Genomic DNA, 21742 nt, shown 5'->3' with positions numbered 1-21742 from the left:
GTTGTGTTTTGTGTCCCCCATGCGAAACCCTGTGGCGGGAGGGCCTACGGTCATGTCGGGCTTTAAAGTGGCGCCTGTGGATGGGGGATGCCCTGTGGCGCTGCCGCTCGGCGAGACAGTCATAGGAAGAGGGCCCCTGCTGGGTGTAAGTGCTCTAGAGTGTCCTGACTTGTCAGAACACTATGCGCGTGTGTCCCTGTGAAGGCACAAAGAAGAAAGTTGTAAATGCTAGTGTCAAAGTGCCGTGAAGCTCACTGGGTCCTGGGTCAGCCATTCTCTCATAATAGCCTAACCTGCCTCACAACATTATTTGGCTGAAACGGAGCAGAATAATGAAAGCTACCCTGCATTCTTTAGAGGAAAGTCTGGATAACTATGCTGTATGGGGATGAATACAATCATAAGGGTATACAATTATGTATATCACTTTTCTCCATGTTTCCTTGGGCACTTTCACGCATGCAAAATAATGCACTTTCAATCCACTTTCACAATTGTTTGCAAGTGGATTTTGCTATTTCACACAGTAAAATCCAGCTGCAACGTGCATTGAAAGTGGATTGGAAGTTAATTATTCTGCATGTGCGAAAGTGCCCTCTTTCTCATCTGTAGAAATTGACATCTTTATCGCTTCAGTAATAAAAAGCTTATGTTCTTTGTTTTCAGATTTCCTTTTAGATCAGGTTATGTTAATAATGGTGTTCAGTGTAGTCTTTTAAAAAAATACTTATTTGGCTCTTATACTGATTCATAGCGAAAAATTATTGAGACTGCAGTTAGATAGTGGTGTTCTAAGAATTGTATTGTTCTAAGTTCATTGAAGTCACTGGACCGAGAAGGGTATTTGTCTGTTTAGAATGGAACTGTTTAAAGGTGTCAGTAGATGATTTGCAATGTGCTATGTTCAGAGTTCATGCTTCTGCCAAGATACTGTGATTGTGTCATAATTGTATTTTACTTAGTATTTGGGCAATTTGTGCTGTTTATCTTTCTCAGCATTACTTGATCCTTTCGAGTAGCTTTTAGCATTCACTAATACCGTCCTTTTAATGTACTAATTATTATTTTTAATAAACAAGCTGGGTAGTGAATATAGGTAAAGTTTCCCCTTCAGTCGTATCTGACCCTGGGGTACCACTGCGAGCAGTGATTTTATAGGCAAGCCGCTTTTGTGGGGTAGTTTGCCATTGCTTTCCCCGGCTATTCTTTACCCCCTAGCTATGAGCTAGGACGGTACCATCCGGAATGGATGGATGGCTGAGTTGATCATGAGCCAGCTGCCAGGATATCTGACCCACTCGAACTCCTGACCATGTGAGTGGCAGTACAAGTACAAGCAGCACAAGCAGTACAAGCACTTAACCACTACGCCATGCGGCTCCTCAGTGAATATAGGGTGGACTAATTTGGTCAGCTTCCTGAGTGTTTCTTTTTAAACAGAGTATCACTCATTTTCCTTTTGCAGAAAAGTGGCAATATTGTGATTGTCCTTCTGATGAGATTGGGCTATATCTGTGGTGGCAAACCTTTGGCACTTCAGATGTTATGGATTACAATTCCCATCAGCCCCTGCCAGCATGACCAATTGGCCATGCTGGCAGGGGCTTATGGGAATTGTAGTCCATAACATCTGGAGTGCCAAAGGTTCACCACCACTGGACTATATCTTACCTTCCCTTTAAATTTATACCGAACATTTTAAACAATGCTGGGTCTATCAGTTTAGTTTTTCTAATGCCATAATCAATATGGGGTCTTATGGTGTAATATTTGTTAGGGGCAATGACATCTTACTGTCATTGGTAATGGAATGTGCCGTCGAGTTGCAGCCAGTTCGTGGTGGCCCAGTAGTCTTTACAAGCCAAGAGAGAAACAGTGGTTTGCCACTTCCTGCCTCTGCATAGACACACTGGATGTCCTTAGTGGTCACCCATACAAGTGCTAACCAAGGCCAGCCCTGCTTAGCTTTCTAGGTCTGATTACTTTCATCCCATGATCCTAATTGCTCAGGCAAGATTTTAGATATTTAATGCCTTTTTAACATGTGTTCTCCATTTAGCGGGATGTAGTGATTGTATTGCTCCACTAGAGGTCGGCAATGAACTAATAGTGCAAACCAATCCCCCCCTTTAATTGCTTTTCTTTACTCTTGTACAGTATATTGCCATCATCCATCCACTATAAAATAATTGGCAAATGTTGAGAAGCCAGATCTTTAGATTTAACAACTTTTATTACTTTTGCATGTCCCTTTCATGAATTATATGCAATCTGTGAATTTTTTTCTTTGTGCTGGAGTTTTCCACATGTATTTTTTCTTTAGTTGTGTTGCCAGTGCTTCCAAATTTCTGTACTACCAAAACACCCTTTGTTGGCCAGTTGGGAGTGTTACAGTGGTCTGTAAAGCATTTGCTCTGATTTTAAGGGAAAAATCGGAGATGAAAAAACTGAGTCAAGTCAGATTTACTTCCGCACGAATGAGACGTTGGTTTCTCTGATCTGGTTGTAATTGAGATAGTTGATTTCTCTGAGCTGACTGTAACCGACAGGAAACAGATGTGGTGAAGACTTATGTAAAAACAGCAGGTGGGTATAAGAAGGGAGTTGGTTGTCTGATGATTCGTGTAGAATACCCAAGCCTCCATCTTGGGGGTTGGGCAGATGGGCAGGTTAGGATGCCATTTCAATTCACAGCTGAAACATGGACAGACCAGTTCCAATCCTGCTGTGAAACTGCAGCCTGGTGCACAGGCTTTATCGGGCTTCCATGGCTAGGTTTTGAAATTGCTGACACAAACTTGATTGCCTCCCGAGCTGCTAGTATTTCAGACCTTATTCTTTCACTTCCCTTCTGCACTGTTTTTGAAAACTTGGTACTTGGAATGCAGACCTTTGCGTGGTGTGCAAGGCTTTCCCGTCTTGCTCTGGATGGCCCAGGTCGGCTGGATCTCATCAGATCTCAGAAGTTAAACGTGGTCGGCTGTGGTTTGTAATTGGATGGGAGACCACTGAAGATGTCCAGAGTCACTGTGCAGAGGAAGGCAATGGCAAACCGCCTGTCTTTGTCTTGAAAATCCTACTAGGTCGCCATAACCTGGTTTTGACTTGACTGCACTTTACACACACACCCCCACACACTCAGAGGTGGGATCCAGCAGGTTCTCACAGGTTCCCGAGAGTAGGTTACTAATTATTGGTGTGTGCCGAGAGGGGGTTACTAATTGGTGATTTTGCCACGTGATTTTTGCCTTAGTTACGCCCCTCCTCTCAGCAGTAGCGTGCAGAACTTGAAGCAGTCTAGCAGGAGGTGCACTGGCGTGTGTGGCAGCCTGCACCTGCATGCATTCGTTTCCCGCCCAAGGACCGGCGCAGCGGCTGCGTCCTTGCCACAGCCCCGTCCTGGAATGCCCGGCCACACCCCCGTCGTGCCCCGCCCAGCCCCATTGGCGCTACGCCACAGTTTGAATCCCACCACCATGGGAACCTGTTACTAAAATTTTTGGATCCCACCACTGCACACATCCACACCCCCCAACCAGGCTTCCCTTCCCTTGAGAGTGGCAGGTATCACATTTTTAAAAGTACTGTTATTCTGCATCCGATAAATACTTCTTTTGCCTCCTCAAGCACTAATCTAGGACTCTAAGAAGCTTAAATGCTTCATGCAGCTTAGAGAGATTTGACATTGTTATATGAATTCTCCCTGGAGCACAGGTTGATCCACTGGGGTAAAAAGGGAAATTCCTTAAATGTGAATTTCAGCCTTATGTTGGGGAAAAGTAAGTATGAATTTGAGGATGGCATCTTGCATAGATTTTTTTGGGGTTTTTTTTTTTTTGCTGTCACATGTATGAATTTCTGAGTTTTGGAGATATCACAAACGTAAAATATTCTACACTGCATCCCTCGTGTATGTTAAATTTCCTTTTGTCTTTCCAGATCTCAGATAAACGAGTATCTAGGAAACATGCTATTTTGAAAGTAACTGGTGATCAGCTTTGCATCAAACCGGTAACTGTGTTCTGTCTTGGTGTATTTAAATATTAAAAACGTTTATTTTTTGTAGGCTTGTTTGAAATGTTCCTGTTTTCATTTTCTCAATCTCAGTTACAGCAGTAGGTAAAAATATCATGAGATAAGTCTCTCACAGTCCAAAGTTCAGGTGCTGGCCAGCTGCTAGGGAGCTGTGAAGCAGATCCTTGAAATTCTCTGAGATGGACTTGGTATTCTGACCTTGCATAGACTTACAGTTTACACTTTAATAGCGAAGTTGCCAAATCCGGTCACTAGAGCTGTGAACAGGCCAGGCAGATCTTTCTACAAACCCAAAAACAGTCTTAGGTTTGCAGAAAAATCTGAAATTAAAAAAAAATTAATTGGGAAGTTTTAAAAAACCTGAAAATGGTAAAAGGAGTGCCTGTGGCTTTAAGCAACAGATTCCCTCAGTGACTATTGTTAGGCAATTGCAGATTCCAGGCTTGGTTCTGCCAGTAGAAGGCAGGGCCCTTTTCACGCCTGTTTTGATGTTTGAGGGAGGACTCACCAGGTGACTTGTTACAAGTCCACCATAATAATCAGATTTCCAACTCATGTTGGAAACGTTTGGTACATCTTTGCCAGTTTCTCCGGCAACAGATAGTTTGTTAAGGATGATAGCAATCTATTTGTTGGGCTTTACTTGCAACGAGGATTTCTTTGCTCCTTGTTTCTTTAGTGGCCGATGTGCCTCCTTTGTATGCCATGCTAAATGTCACTTTGGTTTCAAGGGTTTTTTAATTCTTTGCAGCCTGCGTGCATTTCTTCCTATTGAGTGGGTTTACTTAAGGCTCTTTAAGGCCAACATGACTTGGTGAGTGTCAGTCTGCAAGAAGTACACTAGGGATGCAGGCTTGGGCAGACTCTCAGGCACAGAAATGACTATAGCAGAGTAGAGTGGCCAACTCTAAATTGGGAATTACTTGTAGATTTTGCAGAGGGGACGGACTTCAATGCAAGTCCACCTTCCCAAGCAGCCATTTAATCCAGGTGAACTGATCTCTGTTGCTGGAGACTGGTTGTAATAGCAGGAGATCTAACGCCACCACCTGAAGGTTCAACAGTGCACAAACAACAAAAGGGAGGGTGCAACAAGAGACTTGGAAACCAACCAGGTGATGCTTTGCTCTAGCCAGTAGCTACTGTGGCCTAGTGGTTATAGCAAGTTGTCTTCTTCATTTGCAGGTTCATGTAAACCCTTGTTTCTATCAGCCATCTGAAAACAGCCAACTTTTGCCACTGAAAACAGATGAATGGCACCGGCTGAGCCCCGGTGACAACTTTTCCCTGCTAGTGGACAAATATGTCTTCAAAGTTGTTTTCACTCGCACAGAGATGGAAGGCCCTCAAAGGTAATGACATTTAAATTCAGTATTAGAAGCAATGCTTTTGCTGAATTGCCAGCTACCTTTTCCCGTATCAGTGATGGCTAACCTATGACACATGTGTCGAAGGTGACATGCCACGAGGTTTTGGGTGACACCCCAGCGTTCACCAACACTTGACAACAACTATTCTTCCTGTTGGAGACTCCCTGTTTGTAATTATTTGACAGTTCTTTGTATAATACATAGCACTGCACATGATTGAAGTGTACATTTGAAATAAAAGAATATGTAAGAATTGTTTCTCCTTTGCATCAGGTGGGGGGAATGACTCTCGAGCCTTGTCAAGTTAGGTATTTTTCACATTTTTGACACACAGAGCCCAAAAGGTTCGCCATCGCTGTTCTGTCCGGGAAATCAAATTCTGTTTTAGCTTGCCTGGTGAATGGCTATAACCTTGACTGTCTCTAATTGCAGATAATGGTTGCTGCATTTCTTAAATTACCAAATTATAGGGTATCCATGTAAAATGTTGCAATTTGCCGGTTGTAATTGGGACAGTCGTAGTATTGACTTAACTGATATAGATGCAATTACTGTCCAGCCCCAATCATCCAGTTGATCCTAGAGGTTTGAAAAATGGGTGCTGTTATCACAGACTACATTCTTTCCCGGTAAGGGTAAAGGAAATTGCAATAATTAGAATATATGCACGAGGTGTTTGAGTGGAAAACTGAAACACTGGGAACCAGATTCTTTCTTTTTAATCAAGTATTTTGATAAATGGAAAATAAAGCTGTTGGCTTTATTATAGCCCTGATGAAGGAAAGATTGTTTTCAGTATATACTAAGCAGCACCCTGCGTTGCAAGAAAGATATTTTCTGTCTCTGTACTGTACAGTTTCCCATTTGGCTTCATTTTAAGAATTAGGGCTAATAGCATGATAACACATGCTGGGGCAGTATGTTAGGTAAGAGTGCAAGACGGGAAAACAAGGAGATCTGTGATTTATTATTGCCTCTGCCGTAGCTTCATTGTCTCTGGGTGACTCTTTGTCTCATAAGAACATAAGAACAAGTCAGCTGGATCAGACCAAAGTCCATCTAGTCCAGCTCTCTGCTACTCGCAGTGGCCCACCAGGTGCCTTTGGGAGCTCACATGTAGGATGTGAATGCAATGGCCATCTGCGGCTGTTGCTCCCGATCACCTGTTCTGTTAAGGCATTTGCAATCTCAGATCAAGGAGGATCAAGAGGATCTTATCAAGGAGGATCAAGAGGATCTTACAAGAGGATCTTACATATAGTGGGCAGTGTTCAATCAGTCAAACTTTATTATGATCATAGACCAATATATTTCACAAACTAGATTTTTGAAAGCATAACTAATAATCAGAAATCATAAAAGCTCAGGTTCCAAACAAAATTATTACAATCCCGTATCCTGTATAAAATTCCATAAAATGCTTCCGTAAGGAATTGTAAAATTTAAAATGTTTCATTGTCATTATCAAGGGCTTTGGTCTTATTGCAGGCTTTAATCACGAAACTTCAAAAATTAGCCATTTGCCTTGTAGCATAAGGATTTTCATCTGATGGTAGCTTTTCGAAACATGCCTTTTCCAAGCCGCCAGTAAAGGCGGGAAGGTCTTATCCCTCAGTCCACTATAATAAGGACAATGGAAAAAAAAAGTTCCATCAACTCTGCCTCTCCCATTGTACATGGGCAAAGTCTCCCTGAACACGGGATCAGAAATAGTGACTTGAGATCTTAATGATGCTTAGGTTCATTTTCTGGAAATAACAGCAGTGGCTGCGTTTTAAGAATGAACGACACAATACTTTTCTTCAAAGGCGTAGCTAGGAAAAATGGAGCCCGGGGCAAAATCTGAGTTTTGCTGCACCCCCCTCCCATGTTCGTTTGTGTTTTTTGTATTTTTTAGTTTTTTTAAAGTTTTAGGCCTGCAGGGGGCACCGTGGTATCAACATTCCAAAGGTTCTTACAGGCTCAAGAAAGTCAGGGACCCCTAATATAGCAAATGTTCCGTGGTCTCTTGATATCGTGGATTTTTCTGGATTGGACTGTTACAGTCCATTGAGAGTTAGATGTTCTCAAGACCCATTGCCCTTACTGAGAGAAAATTAAATATGTGCTTAACTCTCTTGCAGAGATCATTGGAGTCCCAGTATATCTAACTCTGGCTGGGTTGTGTCCTGTGATTCGGAAATGCCGCATTTTAACTGACTTTGGTTTGGGGGGTGGGGGGGGGGGGTTAGTTAGTCTTTTCACTAAGAGGCTTGTTCATACCCAGCCAGAGCAGCGGCAACCCAGATGCAGAAGAGATGCCCCGAGAGACATCCAAGATGCCTCCCAGGCAGTCTTCACAACAACAGCCATCCTCTTCTGGCCACAGTAAGCTTCTGGAAGCCCACTTCCTATTGGAAAGACCAGCTGGAACTCCTCAAAAGGTAAAGTCCAAACTCTGGGTTGCATAGCAGAGCGACATTGCATGTGTATTAATGCAGAGATGTAGCTAGGGAAAACGGAACCTGGTGCAAAATCTGAATGTTGCTGCCCCCCCCCCCCCATGTTCGTTTGGGGTTTTTGTATTTTTTAGTGGTTTTTCAGTTTCTGGCCTACAGGAGGCACAGTTTTTAGGCTAGTTGTAAGGAATTCCATAGAAGCAGAAATAAAAGGCTTTTGGGGTGTAAAAGACCGTTTATTCAGACATCTTAGAAAGCTCACGTACACGCAGTGGCAGGAATAAGATCTCCCGCCAGAAACACAGGTTATAACTCTGTCCATCCCATCCCCCCTCCCGGATTCCCATGGGAACGGAGGTCTCATCTCCCTCGCAGAGATAAGGTCTCCGCCGGAGAAGCTGGCCCATCGCCCGGGCTGTGGAATGTAGTCAAGGCCAGGCGGCTGACCCGCTCATCAACACCATTGAATCCTTTACACTAGTAGCACCAACATTTCAGGGTACCTTTAGGAGACAATCCTGATGATACCAGCCAGGTTTGGTGAAGTTTGGTTCAGGGGGTCCAAAGTTATGGACTCTCCAAGGTGTAGTCCCCATTTCCTATTAGCTCCCATTGGAAACAATGGGGGATGGGGGCACCCCCTTTGGGAGTCCATAATTTGGACCCCCTGAACCAAACCCTCGCCTAACTTGGGTGGTATCATCAGGAGAGTCCCCTGAAATCTCCCTGAAATTTTGGTGCTACTAGCCTAAAAACTGCGCCCCCTGCAGGCCAAAAACTGAAAAACATTAAAAAATAAAAAAAGCTCTGACATTTTTGCTGCCCCCCCAGGTGTGCGTCCGGTGAAACGCACACCCCCGGTCCCCTTGTAGCTTCGCCTCTGTATTAATGTCAAGGTTGCCAGCTCTGGGTTAGGAAATCCCTGGAGATTTTGGGGGTGGAACCTTAGCAGGGCAGGACTTAGGGAGGTGAGCAACTTCAGCAGGGTATAATGCTGTAGAGTCCACCCCACCCAAGTAGCTATTTCCTCCAGATGAACTGATCTCTGTCACCTGGAGACCAATTATAATCCCAGAAGCTCTCCACCCATCACCAGGAAGTTGGCAACCCTAATTGATGGGCAAGTTGGTAGAATCTTATGGTATGGTTGCTGAGATCATGTGTAAAGCCAGTGTGGCGTAGTGTTTAAGAACTGGTGGACTCTAATATGGAGAACTGTGTTCGATTGGCCACTCCTTCACATGAGCGGCAGACTCTGATCTGGTGAACCTGATTTGTTTCTCCACTCCTACGTTCCTGCTTGGTGACCTTGGGCCAGTCGCAGTTCTCTCCGAACTCTCTCAGCCCCCTCTACCTCACAAGGTGTCTGTTGTAGAGAAAGAAAGGGAAGGAATTAGTAAGTTGCTTTGAGACTCCTTACAGAAGATAAAAGTGGGTTTTAAATCCAAATGTTTCTTCCTCCATATCGGGCAGCAGGGAAAATGAACCTCATTGGTACTTGCTGTGTGATGATTCCTGAAGCCTAAAGAAAGCCCAAAATATTCTGAGAGACCCGTCCAGCACACTCTCTTTTTGAACTGTTTCCATCTGGCAGATGATACAAGTCTATAAAAACTAGGACAAAGAGGCTTAGAGACAGCTTCTACTCTAGAGCTGTGGCTATGCTGAACTCCGTGGCTTCGTGTTGATGTGTTTGGGGCTGTGTAGGGATGGGTGGAGGAAGGGGAAAGTGAGGATGGGGTATGAGTCTGAAATTGTGTGCATTGAGGAATGCTGCTGTAAATTTCGTTGTGTGTGCATAATGACAATAAAATGCTTATGCTTATGAGAACCCACTGCTAAGCATGTTGTGTCTCACCTTCTAGTCTTGAGCATGTGGTGCCTGATCAAGATTCCATAAGCGTATTCGTCCGTCTGTTACTTCTAACCCGTGGCTCTCGCATAGTCGTCCCCAGTTTGTTTCAGTTATTGTGTGGGATGTACTGAACCTCCACTGGCCTGGCCTTATGAATCGTTCATGGTGACACAGCCTACTATGGAAATCACGAGAGTTAGTTGTAGCCTGTGCTCTCTGTGCGTCGCTTCTTTGCACTTAAAGAAATAAAATATAATATGGTATTAACTTGTAAAGCCTTTCAGCTTTCTGCTAGTGTGGCTGACCCAGAAAAGCCCAGGCCTGCTTCAAGGAAAAGGCAGCTACCATCATGGATGCTTCAAGGCGATGTAATGGTTCCGAGTTCATCACCCTTAGTCCCTGGAAGCGGTAAGCTCGCTTATTTTCATCCCTTATTATGAAAACCAAGGCCACTGTCTTCCCTATGCATTCTCTTTGTAGTGTGACGGTAGGGGGAAGGTGTCAAGAGAGAATCGGTCTTGAAGGAATTTTCTACTGAGCGGGCTGAGGTTTTTGGTCATTCTATAATATTATACTAACTTGTGTTCATGCGGCAGCCAGACTCTTACGGGGACATCTAGCTGGGACCGGATTACATCGGTCCTGTGCCATCTTCACTGGCTGCCCATCGAGTTCCGGGTCATGTTCAAAGTGTTGGTTTTAACCTTCAAGGCTATAAGCGGCCTTGGGCCTGCATACTTGAGGGACCATATCTCCCCATATTGCTCCAAGAGATCCCGCCGATCTTCGGAGGAGAAACTACTGGAGGTCCCTGGCCCGAAACACATCCAGCTGGCCTCTACCAGGGCCAGGGCTTTCACAGCCTTGGCCCCTCTCTGGTGGAACAGGCTCCCGAGAGAGACCAGGGCCCTGCGGGACTTGCAAAGTTTCCGTAGGGCCTGCAAAACGGACCTGTTCCACCAAGCATTTGGCCAGCCTGGTTGACTTGAACCCATCACATCTAGACCTGTGGGCTCGGTAACGGGGGGGCGGTGGGGGGGAGGCTATCGCCATCTACTGCTATGTAGATTTCCTATTTATAATATTATCCTGGTTTTTATTGTGTTAATTGTGAATAGGTTTTAATGTTAATTAGCATTGTTATATTATCGTATTTTATGTAGCTCACCACTCTGAGCCCTTCGGGGGAGGGCAGTCTAAACATCTAAAATATAAATAAATATAAATAAATACATTGCATTGTGATTATTGTATTTATGTTGTAAGTTGCTCTGAGCCTGGCTGAGGTGAGATGGGTTAAAAATCAAAATAAAGAATGCCTTTTTACCTACGCGTAGTAGTTTATTATGCAAAAGGTGTGGAAGAGGAGCTGTGTAGTCCATTGCACTGGATCTCCAGGTGGATAGAAGCGTAAATGTACCAACAGAGAGATCAGGCCTTTTCCTGCTAAGAGTGCACCGCTGATTGAGAGAGAACTGTTCTGTCAATTTAAGACCCCTTGACCTCTTATTGTCCTACTAGCGGGCCCGGCCACGCTTTGCTGTGGCTTAAGCGGGGGGGGGGGGGGGGGGGGCCCGGCCGGGGGGCGGGGCGGGGGCGCGCCCCCCCCCCGCCCCCCCCCCCCCCCCCGCTTTTCCCCTGCGGGCGGTTTGGGGCCTTGTCGTTTTTCCCCCCCCCCCCCCCCCCCGGTCCCACTATGCTCAGGGCTGGGACTGGGGCCCATCAGCTACCCTTCCGCGTCTTGATGGACTCTGGTCTGATCCAGCAAGCTCTTCCTTATGAAATATTGACCTTGGATGAAAAGGTCCTCGGTGTAGTCTCATGACCCACCTTCCAAGTGTGTATGTGGTTGGGGTTTACCTTTAAAATGCATCTGCTGTATCGTGCAGCACTGTTTACCCCATCTTGGTAGATGGTTCTACAGTCAGCATTTCCAAATAAAAGCTTTAAGGACTCAGTTGCTTTTAATTCTTTTTGTTACAAATGGTTGGCCGTCTCTGCAAATGCCATGGATTAGACTGTGTCCAGGTTTTTCTGCCATTCAGTCGTTTTGTTTTCTTATTCATCCAACAAGTTGACAGGAAAGGAGGTCTGTTTTGTTCTATTTGCAGTAAAGTGGATTTCAATCAGCAAGCAAGAGCAATGCTTGGGCATCTGTCTCCAGTCAGTTTGTTGCAGGGAATCTATTAGAAGTGAAGTTCTATCTTCATGAAGAAGTCGGTATAACTGCAGTTTTGAAAATGTGCTGACATGCAACCATGAATTTTACTAATGTTCTTTTGTTGTTGGGATGATTTCTGATGGCTGTCATTTGCAATAGCAAATGTTGTTTCACAGGACTTGACCTCTCAAGGCCATTGTGGGGGAAGTTATGTTTTTATTTTATTTATTTATTTATTTTTATTTTATTTTAATTTTATTATAATTGTAAACTTTCCATAGCCAGGTTCGAGGCAGCTTACAACAATTAAAACACTATATTACAGCAATTAAAACACTGGAGCAGCAGTGGTGTAGTGGTTGAGAGCAGGCGCACTGTAATATGGAGGAACCAGGTTTGATTCTCCTCTCTGCCGCCTGAGCTGTGGAGGCTTATCTGGGGAATTCAGATTAGCCTGTACACTCCAACACACGCCAGCTGGGTGACCTTGGGCTAGTTACAGCTTCTCGGAGCTCTCTCAGCCCCACCTACCTCACAGGGTGTTTGTTGTGAGGGGGGAAGGGCAAGGAGATAGTAAGCTCCTTTGAGTCTCCTGCAGGAGAGAAAGGGGGGATATAAATCCAAATTCCTTCCTTCTTCTTCCTCTTCTTCCTCTTCTTCCTCTTCTTCTTCTTCTTCTTCTTCTTCCTCTTCCTCTTCTTCTTCTTCCTCTTCTTCCTCTTCTTCTTCCTCCTCTTCCTCTTCCTCTTCCACTTCTTGTGTTACCAACAGAGGCACTGGTTTTTGCTCTTTTTTATTATTTTGTTCTACAATAAAATAGAATTTCTAAATGTTGGTTACCGTCGGCTTTCTAAGGGGAAAATCCCTGGTATAAATCCATCGAGATCCCAGAGGCCATCCTTCCACAGCACAAGGTCTGTCTCCTGCTATTTCCCCAACCTAAACCAGGGCAGATCTCTCCAATTCAAGTCACAGGCACCATTGCATACATATACTGCTGTGACACTCTGTTTGGCTCAAAAGCCATTGGTGACTCTCTGACATGCCACATGTGGTCCCTGGGTTTTTGGAGGGTGGAGAATTTATTTAGAGATTGGAATAATTGCAATCTTCTTCTTCTTCTTCCTCCAAACGACTCGTGCCTTGAAAATCTTACAGGGTCACCATAAGACAGCTGAGACATGATGGCATTTTCCTCCACCCCATAAAGTATTGTGAACCAGCGTAGTGTAGTGGTGAAGAGCTGCCGACTCTGATCTGTTGAACTAGGTTTGGTTCCACCCTCTGCTACATGGAGCCTGCTGGGTGACTTTGGGCCAATCACTGTTCTCTGAAAACTCTCTGAGGCAACACAGGCAGGCAATGGCAAACCACCTCCATACATCCCTTGCCATGAAAACCCTATGGGGTTGCATAAGTCATGAATGGTTTGGCAGCACATGCGCTCGCACATTCACTGATTTTGCCTCTTTTCCGCATCTTCAGCAAGGTGAATTGGATGCAGGGATGAAGAGGTTCGCTCGTTGCTACAGGTTACTCAAACTCCCTCCTCTTAAGGCATCCACCCTGATTTTATACTGTAATTTCTTTTTATTTTTGTGCAGGGCAGGCACAAAGAGCGTTCCAAGTCTGATGAAGTATAAGTGCACATTAAAGATATTAGCCTCTGTCAGAATTGTAACATGTTAACGTTAAATTGGCTTAAGCGGTGTGGTCGTGGTGAATCATAGCTGTGTTCTTTCTAAATGATGCACTTTGCGATCACTTTGTGTCTTAAGATCGCTTTTGAAAAATGGTTTTGTGTTTCAACAGGAAATGATGAAGGAAGAAATAGAAGGCCGTGGAAGAAGCAAAAAACGACAGCAAGTGAGCAGACTGCCCTTTCAGTACAGGTATTATATTATTGATATTGCTGAATATTTGCCATGTGACTTTGGTAGGAGCAGCAACAGAGGTGCGAGTCCTTCTGAGAGCCGGTGTGGTGTAGTGGTTAAGAGCAGCAGCCTCTAACCTGCAGAACTGGGTCTGATTCCCCACTCCTCCACATGAGCGGCGGACTCTTATCCGGTGCACTGGATTTGTTTGCCTGCTTCTACGCAGGAAGTCTGCTTGGTGACTTTTGAAGTTCTCTCAGAACTCTCTCGGCCCTCCTGTAAGGTTCTCGTACAACAGTCAATAATTGAAACTCTGGAAAGGTCCAGTAGCTTTTATTGGACTGTGTCAGGTGCCTTTGCTGCAGAAAGCCAGAGCGAAAGAGGTCTTGTTTCTGTAGCCACATTTATCTCAAACATTTCCTGCTCACCCTGGCCCCCACCCACATTCCTGTAGTTGAACAGAACAACAGAACAAGCAGGTGAGAACAACTTTGTTAGGGGAGGAGAGTAACTCAAGGATATGCGGTAAGCTTCGCTCCAGGGATCCGGATGGGCTTCGGACGAGGAAGCAGAGGTGGGATCCAGCAGGTTCTCACCAGTTCCCGAGAGGGGGTTACTAATTATTATTTATTGTGCTTGAGGGGGTGACTAATTGGGTCTGCTTTTCCGTTAGAAATTCCACTAGGTCCAAAAATCATAAAGTCCTGTTGTTTCCTATGTGGCTGGTTAGCGAAGGTAGAAAATGGGATAATTCTCCCTGTTGGGCTGTTTTAAAAACATGTTTTAGAAATATGGTGAAGTTCCTTGTTTAAGGAAAGTATCCTTCTTTTGATTTCTAGAAACAAAATTAAGTATTTGAAAGTATTAAGTATTTGACAGGCAGTCAATGAGAGGAGAAGTAGTTGTTTCTGTTGGCAGTAGCCGATGGGACTTGCTATAATGAGTTTAAATTATGGACAGAAAGATACCAGCTGGAAATTAGGAACTTTTTTTTAACAGTAAGAGTTTTTTACAGTAACAGAGAAATTATTAATGCCCCACCCCGGAATGCCCGGCCATGCCCCCGTCGTGCCCCACCCAGCCCCATTGGCGCTACGCCACTGTTTGAATCCCACCACCATGGGAACCTGTTACTAAAATGTTTGGATCCCACCACTGCGAGGAAGCCTGATTCATTATGTTGTTGAGTGCAGTGATTAGGATAGAAAAGGCCCATTAACATAGAAAGGTATCAGCAAGCCCAGGTGTGACCTGGGCTCCAGCAGATGTCAGGTTAGGTGAGAACGAGGCCTGACACCTGCCTACTTCACCACTTGTCTGTTGTGGAGAAAGGAAGGGAAAGGAATCTGTAGGCTGCCTTGACTCTCTTTACAAGAGAAAAAGGCAGGGTTTAAATCCAAACCCCCTCCTTCTCCTTTTTTTAAAAAAATTAATCTTTATTCATTTTATATAAATTGACAACATAAACAATCGTTACCACCTTTCTAACCCTAACACCATTCCCACCACAATTTGTGAGATGGTTTCCTCCCCTCTCTTCCCTTTTGTGTTGTACTAACTAACCTATTACTAACCTTTAAAAAAAGAAGGAAAAACCTTCTCACCTTCTGCCTTTATTCTATCTTATTTTCACTACTCATTTTAAAATTAACAAATATTCCCCCCTGACCCTTCCTCTCCTTTTTCCTTTCTCCCACCACTATTCCTCTATTTCCCACCTAACTAATCTTAATTTTCCACTTAAATTATTGCTAACTTTTAAACACAGTTAAACGCTTATTTAACAAACTTATTAAACACAAATTGGAAGAGTCTAACTTCTCCTTCTACTATGTGTGCACAGTTTCCTGGGATGTAAATAATCTGGTTCCTCCTCATGCTCTCCTTGGGGGGATTTTTGAATTGCTGAAATCTAAAAAAAAAAAAAAAAATTCCAGGCAGAGCCTGTACACATTTCTTTATCAGTCTTTTCTGAAGAAGAAGCTTGCTGAGAATTGCGGTTTCCAAATCTGTTGGATCTCTCTGGGAGCAGCTGCTAATGGCTAGAATAAATTCAGTCTGGTTTGGAGAGCGGACGTTGCAACGTGGAAGTCCTAAGAACTTTGCAGCCTGTATTTCCTTGGGTGACTAAATAAAACCTGCTGCCTCTGTGAATGTCACGGGAGTGACAGCCTTGAAGCCCACAGCTGTCCGTCGTGATCTGCGAGGCGCCTGTGAATTAATGCATACCAAAAGTAATACCTACGTAGCATAGCAGAGATCACAAGGAAAGCAACAAGATTCATTTCTGTAAAATAATAATTGATTGGATATTGAATATTTATTTATTTATTCAATTTATATCCCGCCCTTCCCAGCAGGGCTCAGGGCAGTGAACATCAGTAAACCAAATAAATAGTACATTAAAACAGTATGCAATTAGCCACATCAATTAAAACGGAGCAGCGATAAAACAATAAATAAGCAGATGGTGATAAAACCCTATAAGGTTTTTGACAAAATATACAATGAATCCTGAAGGCAGTGTTTTATATGTGGTAAAATAGTTCTGTCATGCCCCCACAGAGGCTTTTGTTATTTCCTCATTAAGCTTTAGTTTCCCCATAGGTAGCATGGTTTGAGTTCATTGTTAAGTCTTCTACGGGAGGGTATTTTAGTTAGCCCTTGTCCCTTTAAGATAGGCAGTTTCCTTTCTTTACCCATCAATCCCCTGTTTTAATTTTAGTCAGTCAGTCTGAGAGAGGTGTTAAGGGTAGTTGGACACCAGAATATTCGTGACGTCCTGCTTTTTGCATACATTATTTAACTTATTCCAATAAAGGTTTGAAATGAAGTGGCTCACACTACATGTGAAATCTGTGCCTTTGGAAACAGAAGTACTGCTTACTAAAGGTACTTTAGGCTGAGTTCTTATGTGAAGTGTCATAACCTAAAATACATCTTAAGAATTTCTCATTTCCTACAGGGAATAGAGGGAGGTGCTACAGAATCTTTTGAGCCAAAGGTGGAAAACAGTAATAGCAAAGTTGTACCTCAGATACCTCAAAGTTTGACTGTGCAGAATGAATGCTCGGAGTCCAGCCAACCAGGACATCAGGCCATGGAAACCGATACAAGTGCTAAAAGTGAAACCAAAAAAGAAAGCGCCACATCTAAGATGGGGAACCAAGGAATAAAGTCTCCCGTTCACCAGGATGAGAATGAAGCATTTCTATTAGATCGGAGCACCAAAACAGATATTTCAGATTTAGCTGGAAGTTCAGATGTTACACAGAGCTCTGACATTATCAAACACAGGAGGATACCTTGCCAGTATGGGAGAAACTGCTACAGGTAAGTCACACTGTCAAATGATTAATAGCCACAAATAGGGTACAGGTGGGAATAATGAATGAATATTGGGGTGACCGGGTCTTGTATTACACTCTCTTGTATTTAAAAGCCACTTTTCCTTAGAAGAATGCCCATGTATAGATTTATGATGTGGCCTCCTTTGGAACAATGGATGTAGAAAAAATACAGAAGGAAGCATATGAAAGACCCTCTCTAGTTTCAAGTGAAGATGATTAAGAGTTTGGAGCATGTTTCCTATGAGGAAAATCTAAGGAGACCTGTTACTGACCTGGACCATAAATCTCTTTCTGCTATTGTCTCCTGATTCAAATATCCTATAGCCCACAATGCACTGATCTGAACTGTAGTCTGTCTCAGAAAAATATGTTAGTAGGGTTGCTTAGTCCTCCACCACCTGGGTCCTGCTGCCTGTCTGACCCTGCTTCCCCCCATCTGTTTGAAAGTAAAAATGCATTTTTGCATTTTGTATCACAGAGAGAAGTCTGTTACGCACTGTGTTCAGTGAGACAGGAGTGTTTAGTGGGGTATATATTGTCCATTTCTCAGGGTGGTGGATAGAGTTTTTATGTAGATACTGGTCTGTGTGTGTTGGTTTTCTGTGTACTGTGTGGCCCAATTGATGGTTGGGTTTGCAAAAGACCAAGACATCTAAAAAAGGCAGTTTTCCTTCTTTTTCTTTTTGAGTTTTCATGGACAATGGACTCCACCCAGACAAAGGATTTGCATTCACTAAGGCTGCTGCTGCTGCAGGAATGCAAATGCGAATCACTCCCTGGACTGAAAACCCCCACCAATGCAGTCAATCACATGAACCAATGAACCAATGCAGTCAACCACACCTTTGCATAGCAAGTTCCACCCAAACACTTACTGATTGGTTCCCCACCCTCGGACATGGACAATATGTATCCCACTAAATACTCCCTTCTCACTGGAGACAGTGTGTAACAGACTGTGTTATACACCTCTGAAGATGCCAGCCACAGATGGAAGAGAAACATTAGCAACAAGATCTACCAGACCACGGCCACACAGCCCGGAAAACCCACCCCAACCAGTTGAATCCGGCCATGAAAGCCTTCGACAATACATTGAACTGGTCAGTGTTCCAGCAGCCCTAAAATGAACCATAGTTACAATTGAGCATGACATCTGCACTTTTGTAATCTAGTCCCATTCAGTTCAGTAAATGTGTTGCCATTCTCTTGAGTGCTACCTGCCCGGTGGAACACTGTCCAAAGAGACCAGAGCCCTGGGGGGTTAAATGCAGTTCCGCAGGGCCTGTAGCACAGAGCTATTCCACCAAACATATGTGTGAGGCACCTACCCTGTTTCCCCGAATGTAAGACATCCCCTGAAAATAAGACATAGTAGAGGTTTTGCTGAAGTGCGAAATATAAGGCATCCCCCGAAAGTAAGACGTAGTAGAATTTTTGTTTGGAAGCATGCCCATTGACTAGACCAGGGGTCGGGAACCCGCGGCTCCCGGGCCGCAAGCGGCTCTTGGCTGCTTCCCCTGCGGCTCCCGGCGTGGCTGCCCCTTCCCGGGCAAGACCAGGCAAGGCAAGCAGCGGAGTGAAGCCGGAGAGTGAAGTGGGGGGGTGTGGGGCGAAACAGCGAGTGAGTGGAAGGCGGGGAGGCGGAGCAAAGTGGCCGAGGGCGGAGCAGAGCAAGCCCCAGCCAGCCAGAGGGCGAGAGGCCAGCGAGTGGGCGGGTGCCGTAACGAGCAGTGAGGGCACAGCGGCGAGGAGGCAAGCAGGCGAGGCGGAGCGGCGAGCGGCGGCTGAGGGGCCCGGCGAAAAACGGCGGCGGCAAGCGACTGGCGAAGTGGTGGGCGGTGCGGCGGCCGAGCGGTAACGAGCCAGCGAAGGCGGCTGAGCAGCGAGCGAGTGAGGGCACAAGCGAAGTTATTTTGAGGGAAACCTGCGCAGTGACAGTAATACCTCAATAGCCCTTCCTCCCCCCAATTGGCCATGCTGGCAGGGGCTGATGGGAATTGTCGTCCATGAGCATCTGCAGAGCCACAGGTTGCAGACCCCTAGCATTCCTGATCTTTCAGGAATGAACATTCATTTGCATTGGCGGCACTTATAAACGTAAGCTGAGGCCCCCAAAGGGCTACGCTACTTTCATATCTCCTGCTGCACCCTTTGACTTTCAAGTGCTTGTGAATCATCCTCAGACTCCTGAAAGTATTACTCTGTCTCCTAATTTTGACCAGTGTTCATACTTTTCTGCTCTGGCTGTAGCTCTTGTGGTTAGGTAAGCCACAGTTATTCCCTTTTTAAAAAATGGCATACACACACGACTGAGTTTGCAAGAACTGAGTGTCGAACTTATCTACTGTCCATCAGGATTCTAGTGGGACTGAAAGGTGCAGTTCTTAGCAGCTTAGTAACCCCTGAGATGTGAAGTCTTGCCTCAGGCCTCAAGATTTTATGATTTTTAATGTCCAGGAGCAATAGTTTAACCCCAAGGCGTCCTTCCTTGTCATTTTCCATCTGGGAGCTGGTGAAGAGTTTCTTCATTGGCAGTGACAGTCTTTCCAAGGAGAACACATAATATCTCCATCCCTTACTGAGTCATGACCATGCAGGATGGGGTCCTTTAGAATCCAGCGCCATCGTTCTGCAAACTGCTGTCTAGTTAGCGTGCGAATTGAAATTACTTCCGTCTGCATCTTTTGATTTTTAAAGGTTTTTATCTTACCGTTGGGGTTGGGGTGGGTGGGGAATAATCTGAATTTTCTTTCTTAAGATTTGAAGGCTTAACAAACCGGGTTTGATTCCCAGCTCTGCCGCCTGAGCTGTGGAGGCTTATCTGGGGAATTCAGATTAGCCTGCACACTCCCACACACGCCAGCTGGGTGACCTTGGGCTCGTCACAGCTTCTCAGAGCTCTCTCAGCCCCACCTATCTCACAGGGTGTTTGTTGTGAGGGGGGAAGGGCAAGGAGATTGTAAGCCCCTTTGAGTCTCCTGCAGGAGAGAAAGGGGGGATATAAATCCATTCTTCTTCTCCTTCTTCTCCTCCTCCTCCTCCTTCTCCTCCTCCTCCTCCTTCTCCTTCTCCCTCCTTCTTCTTCCTCCTTCTTCCTTCTTCTTCTTCCTCCTTCTTCTTCCTGCTTCTTCCTTCTTCAAATCGCAATCGGCTCAGCATTTGCTATCTTGTGTATATTTTTACTGCTCGGTCCATTTGGCCTTCAATGGCATGCAAAGTGAACCCAGAGGGAAACGTTGTGAATGAAATAACTCACATTGCTTTGCTGAAAGAATTCAGAATGCAATCCCAGTACTTTCTGTAGATGCTTATGGGAATATTCATGGAGTCTCAAACGATCCTTTCATAAAGGCAGGTACCACGTGCACTCTATAACAGAGACTCATGGGGGAAAATAAGTGAATGAAACTGAGCAATCGATCCAGCCTTGTTGGGCTTGGTTTATACCTGCTCTGATGAAATTGCCGTAGTTATTCTCTAACAAATCTCTCATTGTCACAGTAGGGGAATCATAGAGATGGCTCATTCAATTGATTTCTTTGTTAAGCCTTCAAATCTTTTGTGTGGCTGAAAACTCGGCAGCACTGAGCCGCTAGATAAGAGCCAGTGGGGTTACTGAACATCAGTGACGGTCTGCAGAGATGCTTGGGTGAACTTTTAACAAAATACGCAACATTGCTGAGACCAAACTGCTTACCAGAAGCTTGGAGGGTCACCTATGTGACAGAGCTGTGGATATCCATGGTCTTTGAAACTTAAAGTGATGTCACATAGAAATTGACCATGGGGTATCTCAATCAGTATAAACTAGCCTCAAGCTCCTCTGGTCATGGAACAAATGCAGTTCTTTGAATGCTGGCTAAGGCTTGGAATGCTGAAGAATGGGCTTGATCAGTGGTGGCGAACCTATGGCATGGATGCCAGAGGTGGCACTCAGGGCCCTCTCTGTGGGCATGCGCAAACAGAGTGCCCCCACACACATATCTAGGCTGACCTGGGCCTTTAGGCTCAATTATTAGCATTAAACCTAAGACCTAGTTTTGGGGAAGCAGTGTAGGTAATCCTGTTAAGCACTGTTAAACCCCACTGATTTTCATGGGAAGAACTAAAGCGTGATCCTTTACCTGGGAGTAAGCTCGGTTGCTGGCAATGGGGCTTGCTTCTGAGTAAACCCTGCTAGGGTCATGATTCACCTGTTGGAAGAGTTACACAGTTGCTTCAAAGCAAAGCCACCGACTACCACCAAGCTTACTCCCGAGTAGCACACGCCTCGGAGCCAACCATTTTTTCTAAACTAAAACCTCAGTATTCAGGTTAAATTGCCGTGTTGGCACTTTGCAATAAATAAGTGGGTTTTGGGTTGCACTCGGTCTCGAAAAGTTTTGCCATTACTGGGCTTGATGATAAAACTGCCAGTTATCATAATGTCATTATATAAACCTCTATTTGGAATGCTACGTAGAGATCTCGTTCCCCGTCTCCAATGTCAGGACCATGCCTGTCAGTACCTAGATGTCTTGCTGTGTGTGAATTGCAAATGTTTTCATGTAAATGCTTTCCTGTTTCCCTCTTCCCTTCCTGGCAATCTCCTGACGCCAGCCCATCTACGAAGAGGTGTGAAAGGTTCCCAGGTTCTTTGAACCTCTGTAGTGCAAT

The 21742-nt window shown here is 44.8% G+C and overlaps 1 protein-coding gene across 2 annotated transcripts in view; it reads left to right on the top strand.

Annotated features, from left to right (window-relative positions):
- The first annotated feature begins 11 nt into the window (after positions 1 to 11).
- The window catches only part of APLF (aprataxin and PNKP like factor), a 43164-nt gene continuing 21433 nt past the window's right edge, over positions 12 to 21742 (top strand). For both annotated transcript variants that reach the window (XM_048501399.1, XM_048501389.1), the window contains exons 1-7: positions 12 to 145; positions 3940 to 4011; positions 5221 to 5387; positions 7672 to 7828; positions 9983 to 10106; positions 13672 to 13751; positions 16699 to 17066. In XM_048501399.1, coding sequence (XP_048357356.1) covers positions 20 to 145; positions 3940 to 4011; positions 5221 to 5387; positions 7672 to 7828; positions 9983 to 10106; positions 13672 to 13751; positions 16699 to 17066 — 1094 coding nt within the window. In that variant the 5' untranslated portion in view covers positions 12 to 19. The remainder of the gene's footprint in view (positions 146 to 3939; positions 4012 to 5220; positions 5388 to 7671; positions 7829 to 9982; positions 10107 to 13671; positions 13752 to 16698; positions 17067 to 21742) is intronic.

Source organism: Sphaerodactylus townsendi, linkage group LG01, assembly GCF_021028975.2.
Source record: "Sphaerodactylus townsendi isolate TG3544 linkage group LG01, MPM_Stown_v2.3, whole genome shotgun sequence".
NCBI classification, from domain to species: Eukaryota; Metazoa; Chordata; class Lepidosauria; order Squamata; family Sphaerodactylidae; genus Sphaerodactylus; species Sphaerodactylus townsendi.
The sequence above is the reverse complement of the archived record's forward strand: the minus strand, read 5'-3'. Positions and strand labels throughout refer to the sequence as shown.